Source organism: Belonocnema kinseyi, chromosome 2 (assembly GCF_010883055.1).
Source record: "Belonocnema kinseyi isolate 2016_QV_RU_SX_M_011 chromosome 2, B_treatae_v1, whole genome shotgun sequence".
NCBI classification, from domain to species: domain Eukaryota; kingdom Metazoa; phylum Arthropoda; class Insecta; order Hymenoptera; family Cynipidae; genus Belonocnema; species Belonocnema kinseyi.
In genome coordinates, this window is record NC_046658.1 from 32,114,647 (window position 1) to 32,129,427 (window position 14,781).

General features: G+C 29.7%; 1 protein-coding gene across 1 annotated transcript in view; it reads left to right on the forward strand.

The window, feature by feature from the left end:
* Positions 1–3,352: 3,352 nt before the first annotated feature.
* Positions 3,353–14,781, forward strand: part of LOC117168407 (mRNA-capping enzyme) — a 149,424-nt gene continuing 137,995 nt past the window's right edge. Inside the window, exons 1-3 of the mRNA XM_033354039.1 lie at positions 3,353–4,703; positions 5,576–5,711; positions 9,730–10,457. Of these exons, the coding sequence (XP_033209930.1) occupies positions 3,790–4,703; positions 5,576–5,711; positions 9,730–10,457 (1,778 nt within the window). The 5' untranslated portion in view covers positions 3,353–3,789. The remainder of the gene's footprint in view (positions 4,704–5,575; positions 5,712–9,729; positions 10,458–14,781) is intronic.

Here is a 14,781-nt window from a genome sequence, read left to right on the forward strand (position 1 = left end):
TGCTCTAATAATAATTTCGGCACTCGATCTTGTTGATTTTTTTCTACAGCAATAATAAAAAAGTTGTGTATGGAAATTTTTGATATTACAAAGTTAAAGATAATCTTAATTAAAAATTTAAAAATTCGCTGTACGTCCAATTTTTATTCTTGGGTCTTGGCGATTTTTTTCTAATCCGTTTCAGTCACTGGTAAACAGGGGTGATTTTCTCTTAGAAAATAAGTGATTAAAATTTGAAATAATTGGGTAGGCTTTTTTGACATTTAGGTATGTAAAGAAGGTAAACTTCCAAAAATTTAAAAACTAATTTAAGAACTATTTATAGTCTTTTAAGATGCCAATACAATTTACACAACACTAATTGTAAAATTTGCAAATTTTTAGGCCTTCAGTTTAAGAACTTGAATTTTAACGTTAAATATGCTTCATTTTCAGAATACAACCTTATTGTTTGAATTTTCAGAATTTTCGTTATTAGTTATAGGGTAGGTTAAAAATAACATTAAATTAAAAATTTAAAAATGCGAAAATACGCCATTTTCCATGTTCATTTGCAATCCAGCGAGTCACTTTCTTCCGCTTTTTTTGAAAGTCGATCCTCTGCTTTCAGTTTTCTTTTTAAAATATACCTTGAATTCAACGCATTTCAAATTTAATGTTTACAGCTGCATTTAGATGCTTTTTGTTTTGAATATCAATTAATTAAAACATTTTATTTATTTTTCACGATTGTAATTTATAACTTCTAAAATTGATTGATTGTAGCTTAAACGTGAAAAAGTATAGACTAATTTCAAATTTATAGAGGTTCTATCATATATATTGAACTATTAAAACCTGTGATCTTTTTTAAGGTTTTTAAAACTCTTTCTTGATTTGTGATTGTGACTTGAATTGTGATTTCTTGATAAAAGAATAAGTGTTATTTAGTCTCCAGATCATCAATTTTAAAAATATTTAAAGCATTTGATTCTTAAAGAACAGGATTTTACAAAAATGTTAGGAAAAATGATAATCAGCCTAAAAGTTATTTAAAAGTTCCGAAAAATTTTTTAAATAATTTAAAAAGATTTGAAATAATTTAAAAGAGAATTGATACATTTGATGATTTTAAAATGTTTTGAAATGTTGACTTTTTATTTTGAAAAATTACATAATTTTAAGAGGAGGTATACAAATATGGTACCGTTGAAAAAATCCCCAAAGGGATGAACAAAAAATCCAAAAAATTGAAATCTCCGGCACCTGAATAATAATTTTATGAAAATTGTATTTAAAAATACATTAAAAAACACGTGCGTTTTGAAAGAAAAAAATGTTCTGCCCAAATTTTCTTCGTACCTACATAAGAACATTTTAGAAACAAACTTTACAGGATTCAATTCAACAACAATTTATATCAAAATTTATTTTTATTATTTTTTTATTTAAAAAAAATTCGATTTTTTAGAACTTTTAAATATTTTTTTCTAATACTATGCACATTTTCAAACAAAATTTTTCATACAGAAATATATATTCGATTATTGTATTTTCAATAAATAAATAATATTTAATAAACAATTTTTTGAGTTGTTTAAATTCATGAATTTTCTAGTTCGGATATTTTATAATTCAGCCATTTTCTTTAGGGATTTTTCAAATTCGGTAATATCTTATTGTCCGGAATTTTATTAATTTTATTTTTCGTGAATTCTCCAATTCGACTTTTATAATTTTGGGAATTTTATTCTTTGGTTATCTTTCAATTTACGAATTTTACAGTGTCGGGAATTTTATTTTTCGGGATTTTTCAGTCGCTTTTTCCGAAAAATAAAATTCTCACATCATTGTAAAAATTCCGAAATTATAACATTGTCGAAATATAAAAGTTCCGAATTGAAAAATTTTCGACAATTTACAATCTTACAGAATTTAAGAATTGACTAGACAACTCGCTAATTTGAACAATTAAAAAATAGTTTGATAACAAATATTTTTTTTTAATAGAATGAAATACTGAAATGAAATAAAAGTCGCGTTATATTAGTCTAAATTGAATCCTGTAAAGTTTGATTCAGTTGAAGCTCACGTGTTTATAAATTTATGTTTGTATCACATTTTTATACAATTATTGTTATTTTAAATTAAAACAATAATTTATCAAAATTAAACATTAAAAAAAATTTCTATAATAAAAATATTTGATTATTGTATTTATAATAAATAAATAATATTGATCACAAAACTGTTTTCTCAATTTCTGCAATTCGGGAATTTTCTAGTTTGTATATTTTATCATTAGACAGCATTCGGCCTGGAGTTTTATTATTCGGGAATTTTCAAATTCGATAATATTGTAAACTATCCAGAATTTCATTATTCTAGAATTTTTAAATTCGGGATTTTCAGGTTTCAGAATTTTATAATTTCGGGAAGTTTACAGTATCGAAAATATTTCAAACATTTTAAAAAATTTATAAGATTGTAAAAAAGTCTGGAAGATTTTGAGGTATTTTTTAGCAGAATTTTACACAAATTTTACGACAAAATGGGAATCATTATAAATATATTTAAAAGTTCTGAAAAATTAAAAAAATAATTTGAATTATATATATTTCGAGTAAGCTGTAGTAATTATAATAATTTAAAGTTTATTTTAAAATATATTTTATGGAACATGATATTTTTTATGAATATAACAGTGAAATTCTGTTCGTTTAATTTTGTTTGCCAATGCGAAACGTAATCTGGCTTGGGACTGCCGTCAAAACATCTAAAAACCGAAAGAACAATTTTCATATCACTTGGAATTATAATTATATTTTTATAAGAGTCTAAAAAAATCCATATAAATTGCAGACCATAAAAATAAAAAGAAAATAACATTAAAGAAATATGTATAGACAATATATAGAATGGAAATTATAAGTAATAATTTTAGAAATATGTGGAAATATATGAAACCGTAATATAAATTATTCATCGACTTTTATTTGTGTTATTTATTAAAATAACCATGTTTTGCAAAGTTATGACTTATAAATGTAAAAATGTTTTAATTGGCAATTTACTAAATTTACTTTCAATCCAACTGGTTTTTGTCCGAGCTAAGTAACCATTAGTGCGCCTCGAGGGGCCTACTAAAAGTTGCTTGCAGCGCTCCAAGTGGCTGCTGTCTATGTGTGCTATAGCCTAGGAGCAGTGGGTAGAGGGGAACTGATAATTTTCGCCGGACGCGCCGTCTATATTTATCGCGGGTAACTAAGCTCGCACCGCATCTACGTTTACAATATCTTTGCTACATGCCTACCTACCTATCTATCAATCTACCCACCTACCTACCTTACCTACCTACATGCCTATACATATAATACATAATAACGATCAAGGCTCTAGAGTCTAGAAGCATTAGAAGCATTCTAATCTAACCAAATTGATAGCCGCCAAGTGCTGTCAATTTCAAGCCAGCTGCAGCTGCTAGCCGCGGGCATGAGACCATTCATTTTCATAAGCTTTTGAGTGTTTTTGATAGTGAACATAGAATAGAGGAACAGTTTATTCTCTTTTCTGTTTTTCTATTTGTATCTTTGTGAACTCCCAACACTCCCAGTAAAAAATGAACCCAATATAGTTATCAAAACATATATTCGCTCGTGAAAGTTAATGAAACTCGATGTAAGAAAATAGGTTATGTTCGTATCGTTCTCTTATCTGAAACAAATATAGCAACTTCATCGACATAAATGAAACTATTTTAAGTGTGTGAATTATATTCCGACTCACTCTGGATTGATTAGAAAATTAAAAATGTCAAACCGAAGCGTAGGCAGAGGCCCAGTTCCTGACCGATGGTTGCATTGTCCTCGAAAGTCACTTAGAATTATTCAAAACAAGTTCTGTGCTTTCAAGACTCCACTCTCTTCCGAATTCGATAATCAAGTACCGGAAGAATGTAAGTTTTCCGTAAAAATGCTATTTGCTTCATTGAAAAGTCAAAGGTTGAAGATGGGCATGTGGATAGATTTAACCAATACTTCGAGGTTTTACGACAGAGAGGAAGTTGAAGAAAATAGCTGTTCGTACGTGAAATTACCTTGCAAGGGCCATGAGGAAGCACCAGATTTAACCACGACCAAAACGTTTGTGCAGCTTTGTAAAAAGTTTATACAAAATAATCCACTGGAAATTATAGGAGTTCATTGCACTCATGGGTTCAATCGTACGGGTTTGCTTATTATTAGTTACTTAGTGGAAGAAATGGAGATGAGTGTAGACATTGCCCTTGCTGATTTTAGAATGGCAAGGCCACCAGGTATTTATAAGTCTGAGTACATACAAGAACTGTATAAAAGATACGATGACATCAACGACGCGTCACCAGCACCCCCGAGACCCGCTTGGTGCTTGGAAACAAATTTCGAGGATGACGATGACAGAGACGAGGGTCCTAGTCGAGACAAATGTAACATTACTGATGTTCCAACGAAGAGGAGAAAAAGAGAACATAATAATAGGAATCCGGTTTTTATGGCTGGTGTTCCCGGCGTCACACCTCTCTTGGATTATCAAGTCGTGAGCGGAATACAGAGACATATTCAGGATATCTGTTGCTGGAGCAGAGCTGGATTTCCAGGATGTCAGCCGGTTTCAATGGATGTTGAGAATATCTCGTTATTGCGTAAGAAACCGTATCGGGTGTCCTGGAAAGCTGATGGAACCAGGTGGGCCCATCTTTCCTTTGTAGCATTTAGCATAATGAATCCCAACATGTGAATCAAGTTTTTGAGAAATAACTATTCGCAAATTTGCACACTTTATGTATATTTTTGCCATGTATTTCTTTTTATTTGAGATTTCATTGGGTACACCAATTTTTTTATTTATTTATTTGGAATTGAATGTTTACTATGTACCCTTTTTTAATGCCAAAGTTTTATTTTATTTGGACGAAAAGGATCAGATTATTTACCTATATAATTTATAAAGTTACAAATCTTAATATAAAACAGGATAAGGTAACTATACTATTTTTATAACCTCACTTGCAAAAAGAAATTTGAAAGTAGTCCCTGTCACTCTCGTAGAAAATTTTTTAAGTACTTTCTTTTCAGAGTGAAAGCCTGCTTTTATTTAATTACTATCTGTTACCAGTTCGATACTCTTAAAGATGTTTTTTTCCATATATTTTGGCAGTTTTTTCTTTCGCCAAATTATTCAAAGTGAAAGTCGCTAAAGGCTCGACTTTTGAAAGTAGTTGAGTGAGCCATTGCACGAGTAAACCGATACGGAACGTATTTCTTCTCATACAATTCAATTAATTTATAGAAAATGAAATTATGAGTTCATCTTAGTTTTTAGGATCATTAACTTGGCTAGATGTGAAAATGTAAGTTGCAAGACAAATCTTTTTAGGAATTTATTTTTTTTGTATTCTGAGGAAGATTACTTATAAGATATACTTTCAGATTGTCTAAAACTAGTTATATCGCACGTTATTATGCATGCAGAAAATCACAGATGTATGGCAAAAATATAAATAAATATCTTCTAACTAGATACGTTACTCTTATTTTATCATTTAGTTTTTGTTTAGGTACATGATGTTGATACAAGGTGACGGACAAGTTTACTTTGCTGATCGAGACAATAGTATTTTTGAAGTTGTTGGACTCCGTTTTCCACATGTAAAAGATACAAAAAGGGTCCTCCAAGATACCTTACTTGATGGGGTGAGTTGTTTTTGCACTTATCTAAGGTTTATTCTTCATTTCCTTTTCCATTTTCTATATTAATTTATTGCATTAGAAAATAATTTCACATTCTCAAAATTTAAATCTAATAGCCTTAAAATTGTCAATTTTAAATTTAAAACGTTCATAATATTGAATAATTCCAGATAAAAATGAGCTTTATAGCCTAAGCGTCTAGAATAATAATAAGTTTTCCATGTTCAAAATCGAATAATTAGATTAGATTATATGTGGACGTCCACGTGAAAAGGGCCCTTATGGCCGGTTCTAGTTCAAGGGATATTTGTGTTTTCCTAGGTTCAAGTCAAAATGATTAGTTTTGGGTTTGACCTATTGATACTGGTCATTAGGGTGGTCCAAAAATTCAACTTTTGATTTTTTGCGATTTTGTGATAACCCCCTCCCCCATTTTGTTTGCTTTCTAAAAAAAATTCCGTATTTTTGTCAATGTTAACCCGTGCCCCCGGGCTTTTGAAATTAACATGAGGTTTTAAATGGGAAAAGCTCGATTTTCGAAAAAAAATGGAAAAAAGAAGTACTTGCCATAAATTGTTTGTGAATAGAAGTATTATCACCTCTTAAGGAGCATTTAAAATATAGTATAGATCCAATAGCTTTTAATTTTGACACCCAAATCCCTTAAATTGCCCCCGGAAAATGCCCCAAAAACTGCAAATTAGCAGTTTTCTGTGAAATTCATGCTAAAGACGGTATTTAAAAAAAGAATTAATATCATTTTTTTTTAACCGATAATTGGTGAGTTTAAAGTATATTTTTAATATCTTTAAATTGTTTAAATAATTATTATTTGTTTAATCAATTTTTTCCCCCTGTAAATCGTGAAAAGTTATTATCTATCGGAATAAATTGTACGAAGTTGATGAATGTCAATAGTAGTAGTTCTTGTTTAACTTACTTGGTAATTATTTAAAAAATTGTTATTTGTTTAAACCATTTTTTTCCGAAAGTCGTAAAAAGTTATTATTTTCTGGAAATAATGACACAATTAAAGATTATTGAAAGCGATATATTTTTGAAGGATGTTTGGTAATTACTTAAACAATTTTGATTTGTTCAAACAATTTTTTTCCCTTGTAAAGCATGAAAAATTATAATTTTCTGGAATTAATGGCACAATTAAAGGAATTTAAGATTAATATTTTTTTCTACAGAATATTTAGCAATTTTCAAATAATTTCAAATTTTTAAACAAATTATTATTGTTCAAATAATATAGGTTATATGTTCTGAGATAAGGAAATACTGAATATTAAGCGACATAGTGTGACAGATTCGAAAAATTTAGACTTTTCTCCATCTTTCCGATGAACAGGCGCAAGTGAATGGTGAATAGTTGTTTAAATAATTGCAAAATATCTTAAGCAAAAAATATTACTTTTAGCATTCGTTAATTTTGTTATTAATTGTTGAGAAGAATCACGTTTTACGATTTACAGAGAAAACCTTGCTTAAACAGATAAAAATTGTTTAAACTAATTATAATTGTTTAAAAAATTTCTGAATATCCTTTAGGAAAAATATTACTCTCAACATCCGCTAATCGTGTCATTAATTCCAGAAAATAATAATTTTTCACGCTTTAGAAGGGGAAAAAATTGTTTAGACAAATCAAAATTATTTAAATAATTATCAAATAAGTTGAATAAGAACTACTACTCTTGACATTGAGCAACTTTGTACTATTTATTCCTAAAGATAATAACTTTTCACGATTTATAGGGCGGAAAAATGGTTCAAACAAATAATAATTGTTTAAACAATTCAAAGTTATTAGAAATATACTTTAAAGCTCGTAAATTATCGATCAAAAATAAATCACGTTGAAAAAATTTAAGAAACTACCGTCTTTAGCATGAATTTGATAGAAAAATGCTATTTTGCAGTTTTTGGTTCCTTAAGTTTCCTTACGGTTTTTTCTTAAGAGGTGACAATACTTTAATTCATTAAAAACTAATAACAAGTACGTATTTTTTTAGGTTTTTTTGAAAATCGAGCTTTTCCCATTTAAACCCCCATGTTAATTTTAAAATCCCGGGGGCACGGGTTAACGTTGAAAAAAAATTACGGGATTTCTTTTTCAAGAAAACGAACAAAATGGGGGGGGGGGGGTATCACAAAAAATGGAAAGTCGAATTTTGATAGGTATAAATTTGGACCACCATGTCATGTCTAGAAAGTAACTGGGAGTAGGTATAGGTATATTTCATTTTCAAAGAAATAAATAATATATGTGCGCTTATGGCACTCGCTTAATTTAGATACGCTTCTCTAGAAAAATGGTTTTTCGAAGTTCCAACTTCAAAAATGCCTTGGTGACTCGTTTATCAAGTTAGAGGTTTCATTCTGGACCTAAATTGCCGGGAATTTATCACGCCATAAGATCCGTTTTTTGTGCAAATACCTACATATTTACTGTAACAGAAAAAGGAGCTCGCTTTTTTCTCCATTTTGCGAATGAAATTTATTTTTACTGTGGCCGAATCGTGTAATATTTCATCAGAGATAAGAATCGTGTTCCGAGGTCTATACCTTATTTGACTCCGCTATAAAGCTTTGATTTGCCTTTCATTACGAGATTATTCTTCGTTAATAATTTTTTTGTCATAACCCAATTTTTTAAATGGGGTATCCTTTTTACTCGAAAAAGGTATCATGTGAGCGTGACAAAAAGTACCCTTCTCCCTATGCTTTAGCCCACAGGGACTTTGAGGCTTGAAACTGTTTGATTTTAAACATTTAATTTTTAAATTGACTAATTATGATGGTTTTATATTGAAATTGTCCGATTTGAAACAAATTTCAGTCGAATTAGTTCAGTTTTAAACGATTTTAATTAGTATTCATTAGTAATTTTAATGAAAATTCTAGTATTCGTTCTTTAAGGTGTTAAAAGAAATACCCTAAAGTAATTTTTGAGAAAATCTAAAAACTTAGGGGGCATTCAAAGTTGAAAATGTTCATCCTTCTGTTTTTAAACTTTCATAAGTATGGTGATTTTTATATATATATTTTTTTTCAATCATTTGTAATAGGAAGCAGTTTTGAAAAAATATTTTTTAAACAAAAAAATTCTTCAATTTTTCAAAATCTAATTTGGAAATAAAGTTTTTGAAAAAAACCTACTTTGTATTTTCTTAATTTTATTTAAAGATTGCTCACAATGCCGTGGTATGGTGTGCTCAGCGTCCGAGAGTCTGAACTCGGAAGTTCGTGTATATGATTATAATACTCTTCTATTGTTCGTCTATTGTTTATTCACATCGTGTTCATCGTGTTGGCGTTTGCTTTTAGTTATTTATTGAAAACTAATGGAGATCCCATTTTGATATTTACAGCGCTTGTAGAGGACATTGTAAGCTATCTGTATAAAAAAAAATGAAGAAAATAAAAAGTGGGATTTTTTCAGAAATTCATTAAAAAAATTAATTTGTGAAAAATCCTAGAAGTTTTTCAAATTTTGTTGTGTAAAAAATATTTGTTCAAAACTGCGTCTTATTATGAATAATTAAAAAAGTATATTTCTATATATTATTAAAATCACTATAGTTATGAAAGTTTTTGAAAAAAGACTAAACTTCTCAATCTTCAATATCTTCCAAGTTTTTTGAATTTTCAAAAATTATTTAAATTAGAGTGTTTGTACAACTAAACATTGTCTTAGTATATAGTCGTTGAAAATTGAATTATTTAAAAGTTGAATAATTTTGCAAATGGAAGATTTTAAACTCATCGCAGTCCTAAAGCTTATACTAAGAATTTAAAAAATTCTCAATAAAAAAGTGAATTCACTATCATTTATTGGTTTTTATGGTCACTTTCAAAAAAATAATCACCGGTTTATTGTTTTTAATGAAAGGCATACCTTGCTAAATACAAATAATTCTGAAGTTTAAAGACACTAAGTTAGCCCGTGAAATTCTTATATTTTAGTTTCAGAAATTAAAAAATGTGTATAGTAACCGCTCTTATTTTGCAGGAGATGGTGATAGACATTGATAAATCGGATGGAAAAAAGTATCCTCGGTACTTAGTTTATGACGTAATCATGTACGACGGCAAGGACGTCAGTAAACGTCCATTCGATACTGTTCGCTATAACATAATCGAGAATGAAATACTAAATGGGCGCAGAAGAGCCTTTCAAGAAGGGAGACTAAACAGGGACCGTGAGCCGTTTTCGGTGAGACGCAAGACTTTCTATGAATTAGACCAGACTGCCAGCATCCTTGGAGAAAAGTTTGCGAAGCAGCTTAGCCATGAACCAGACGGTCTAATATTTCAACCCGCTGAGGAACCCTATGTAACTGGCCAGTGTCCGGAAGTTTTGAAGTGGAAACCTTTGTCTTTAAACTCTGTGGACTTCAAACTAAAAATCGTCACAGAATCTGGCTTGGGTATAGTGCCGAAGAAGGTAGGATACCTTTATGTTGGCGGACAGACTGATGTTCACTTTGCAAAGATGAAACTCAGCAAGCAGATGAGAGAACTAAATAACAAAATAGTTGAATGCAAATATGAGAATAATCAATGGGTCTTCATGCGAGAGAGAACTGACAAGTCCTTTCCCAATTCTTACAATACCGCTAAAGCCGTTTGCGAATCTATTGCCAATCCAGTAACGAAGGAGAAGCTACTTGATTACATTAGGGAGAATCAGTTTCGCCATGACGATTCTGACCTCATGCCACCTCCCAACCGAACTAGGTGACAATAGGAGGGTTCTGGACTGCGTCCTATATTATTATTATTATTATTATTATTATTATTCTGTTAATAATTCACAATTTCACAATCTTCGAATAATTAATTAAACTAAAGGAATTGTAATTATAAACAACAAGAATTATTTACTGTTTAATTAACCATGTAAGCTTTACTTTTGTGAGCATGTTTAATTATTTTATTATGCTCTTTTTGAACTTGATGGACTTCAATAATATTGTTAGGAGGTATAGTAATAAACTGATTTTTTAAAAGTTAAAATTGATATTTTTATTTAATTACCTATCGTCTCTGAAATTGAAACTTCAGGGTGGCCACATGTCAGGGAAATGTCAGGAGGAACAAAATTTTGTCAGGGGAAATTGAAATTGATATGTTTTTAATAATATTTTGGAAGCACTTCCTAATATCAATATTAATATTTTTTCAATGTAGATTTTAAAAAAATAGAATTTGAATCTTAGTTTTTTATTTGTAGTTATTTATTTACAGTTTGGATACATGTCCTTTAGTTAATTAATCAGATCAGAAAACTCAGCGGCGCTACTAACGAAAAACAAAATGTTATATAATGCATATTTTTTCGCTATATTTTACCCAAATTTTTGTTTTGTTTTGCTCTATTAGTTTTTGAGAAAACATGGCGGCGCTAGCTTGCCGTCAACTCAGCGGCAACCTCTACACAAATCATTAAATTAAAAACTGGCTAGGTTAGATTTTTTTGCTTTACAATGTGCTATGAATCGCTTTTGTAAAATACAACGTATTCAAAGAATACGTCGAAAAGCTTGTGCCATAATTAGACTTGCGAAAAAAATTATTAGTAGGGCTGGGGCAATTTTCGCGCACTTCCAGAATGGAGATGGTATTTCATAATTGAATTTTTTTAAATTACTTTTTGTGACACTAAGAATGTAAATTCTGTTATATTCTCTTTACTATAATTTAGTTTAGGCTGTGCCTGCATTCCCATCTGTATAGTCAGATGAATTTACTCTAGGAAAATCGTCCGGCTACAGCACACTGCCAGTAGCCGGATGAATTTACTCGAGAAAATTAATTCGCCTAAAGCAGAGTGCCAGCCCTACTGAAAATTCCTATATATGTTCCCATATAGGAACCTACATAGGAACCTATATGTTTCACCTATAGGAAATTATATAGAATCCTGTTTATGTTTCTGCACGGAACCATATCCAGATGCGCAGTAGTATTCTATGGCACCTATCGGCTGCGCAGAAGTTTTTTTGGTCCTACAAGAGCACCTAGAGACATACCTACCATGAGATACCATTATTTAGGCACCATCACTTAGGTACCATAAGTACCTTATTAGGGGATTTCCTATAGACACCTATATAGGATCCTATGTCTTTTCTTATAGGTGAAACATATAGAATCCTATATAGGACTTTTCAGTAGGCAGCAGCCGGAGGAATTTACTCAAAGAAATTTGTCCGGCTAATGATACAAAATAATTTGTGAAAACTTTCTTATTATTAATTTATATGTATATTGTCTGGCCTATTATTTAGCAGATTAATCCTATAGCGAAAAAGACGAATTTTTATTTCGGGACGTTATTTGGTTAGAAATGTCTGTATTGTCTTTTTTGGTTAAAAGTTCCACTATTCGGTTGAAAATTGATGTAATGTTTTGAAAAATTCGTCTTTTTTGGTAAAAAAATTAATCCTCTTTATTACAAGTTTAACTATTTGTTTGAAAATTAATGTAATTTGATAAGAAAATTCTTTTTTATTAGAAAATCTTTGTTAACAAATTTTTGTTAAAAATTCATGCAGTTTGTTGCAAATTTATATTTTGTATAGAAAAATAATCTATTGGTTGAAAATTCAAATATTTGGTGAGAAATGTATGTATTTTGTTGAAAATTCGTCTCTTTTTAGTAAAAAATTAATCCTCTTGCTTACAAGTTTAACTATGTGGTTGAAAATGGATGCAATTTGTTCAAAAAGTTGTCTTTTTGGTAGAAAATAATCTTCTTTGTTAAACAAATTCGTATGCTGTATGAATGGTATGTTATTGTTTGCAATATATAGTATGATAATAATTGTTGTGATATCTTTATAAACCCGGTAACAATCGTTGAATTCAGAAAAATTAAGAATTTGTATTCCTATGAATATGCGATTTTTCCTCCGTCTAAAAATCCCCCAGCGGGAACAGAAAAAGTGCAAATCCTATTCCTCTCAATCGACTTGGTAAAATTTAACGAAAGCATTTATTTAACCTATTTTTCATTATTAAATCTTTTTATAACTTATGAATTAGAAAAATATTCAAATTTATATATATTTATATTTTAATAATTTATTTAAACATCTTAAAAAATGTAACAAAGAAATCTATGCAAATGTGTGAATTTAAATAATTTAAACTCTAGAGAGGCAGAGTTGAATTGGTGAGAATTAAAATTTCAGAATTTACATTACGCATGAAGGAATTAAAACAACTTATTACACAATTTTTGTGAACTTATTGGAAGGAATTAAGTAAAATCAAAATATGATCACTTCTGAGGAATAAAAAATATCTCTGTGAGGTGCGTTACCGGTACAATTACAAGGAATGAAATATATTGAAAACACGTTCTCTTTGGGAGAATAGAAAACTGTGTGGCGGTCGCTATGTAAATAGAAGTGAATACGTTTAGAAGGTATATCATTTTTATGATGGCATTTTATACGGATGGAAAATCATGCATTCAAAATAATAGAATAATCTTCACTTTTGCGCTGAAATCTGAAAATATTAATTTTTCTCTATTCTAAGCTGATTTAAGTTCCTAACGAAACGCGGTAGGTATGGCCAAAGATATTATCTTTGGTTTGGCTGAGCACGACAATGACTGCAGTGATATCTAAAAGAAAATCGGAAATACAGTCTAGTGCCCCCTGGCAAGTATGAAGACAACCTCATACCCGAAAATTGGTAGGATTCGGTTGGTAAAATTTTTGACCTGTTGGAAAGAGAAACTTAGCAACGAGAGAGACAGACAATATTCAATAATTTTTATCAAACCATGTTTCTCGGCTTACCTGCTCAGCTGAAGGGAAATATAGCAAATTGACAAATATCTCGTCTACACAATATGCGCGTGAAATATCACATAATGTTTTCGCATTCAATAAGAAAAATAATTAAATGAATAAAATTGTGTTTATAAATTTTCTATGCGCCCACATAATCTGATTTAATGAACAAAACACGTTTTTTGGTAATTTTGCAATTTATCACGGTGAAGAATCGTAAAACTAAAATATAAAATATTTGAAAGTTTCATATTCCTCCAGCTCGACAATTTAATTAAATTTTGTTCAATTTAATAATGTGTTGCTGTTCATATAATCGAAGTGAGAGCTATTTCGTATGTAATGGTCTTTCTGCATTCTCACCCTAATGAGAAGGTATTGGTTTTATGTAAAATTTCATTTTGTCGGTTTTCATCAAATCTCGACGTTTTGAGACCCACTGAGTCAGAAAAAACGATTTTTACGAAGGTGTTTGTCTGTCTGTAGCGTGTATTCTGTAGGCACGATAACTTTCGAAAAATTTATCAGATTGGATTCTGTTTTGGTACACTTTTTTAAGGTCTAAAAAGAAAGAACAAGTTCGCAACCCAGCTATTTTGGATAAAAATTCAAAATGTGAGCACGTTTTCAAAATGTTTGAAATCACATTTTTTCAAGATTTCAAAATTCTATGAACTATGAACAAAATTAGCACGCAGAAACTCAAACAATTTATCCTCTTGACTTTTTTCTATAAAAAGAAAATTATCAGAGTTAGAGCATTTTCAAAATCCGAAAAAACAAACTAAAATGCACATTTTAAGCCAAAAAACGCATGATATGAAAAAGGTCAAGAAAAAAAACGTTGAATTTTTTCCTAAAAAATTAGGTTCAACATAAATTTGTTAAGGAAATTTCTCATCAATTGTGGATAACATTTCATAAAAAATTCTGAGTGGATTTCTGGAAAGACCTATAACAATAAATTTAAGAAATGTTGTTTTTGTTTTTATATTTACGTTAAAGGCAAAGAAAAAAAAACTGTTAATTTTTTAATTCGTATTTCTATATTTTTTTTTATATTGACGTATAAAATTAAATTTGATTAACAAACTAGATTTAAAAATACTGAAGATTATGAATTTTTACATTGCAAACAATACTTTTACCTCAAAATTTCTTAAATTTTCAATTGAAATTTTTTCTTTCGCTAGTAGATGCAAATGCCGCACTATGTGTGGGAATCGTCATAATAACGGTAATGACTAATAAAA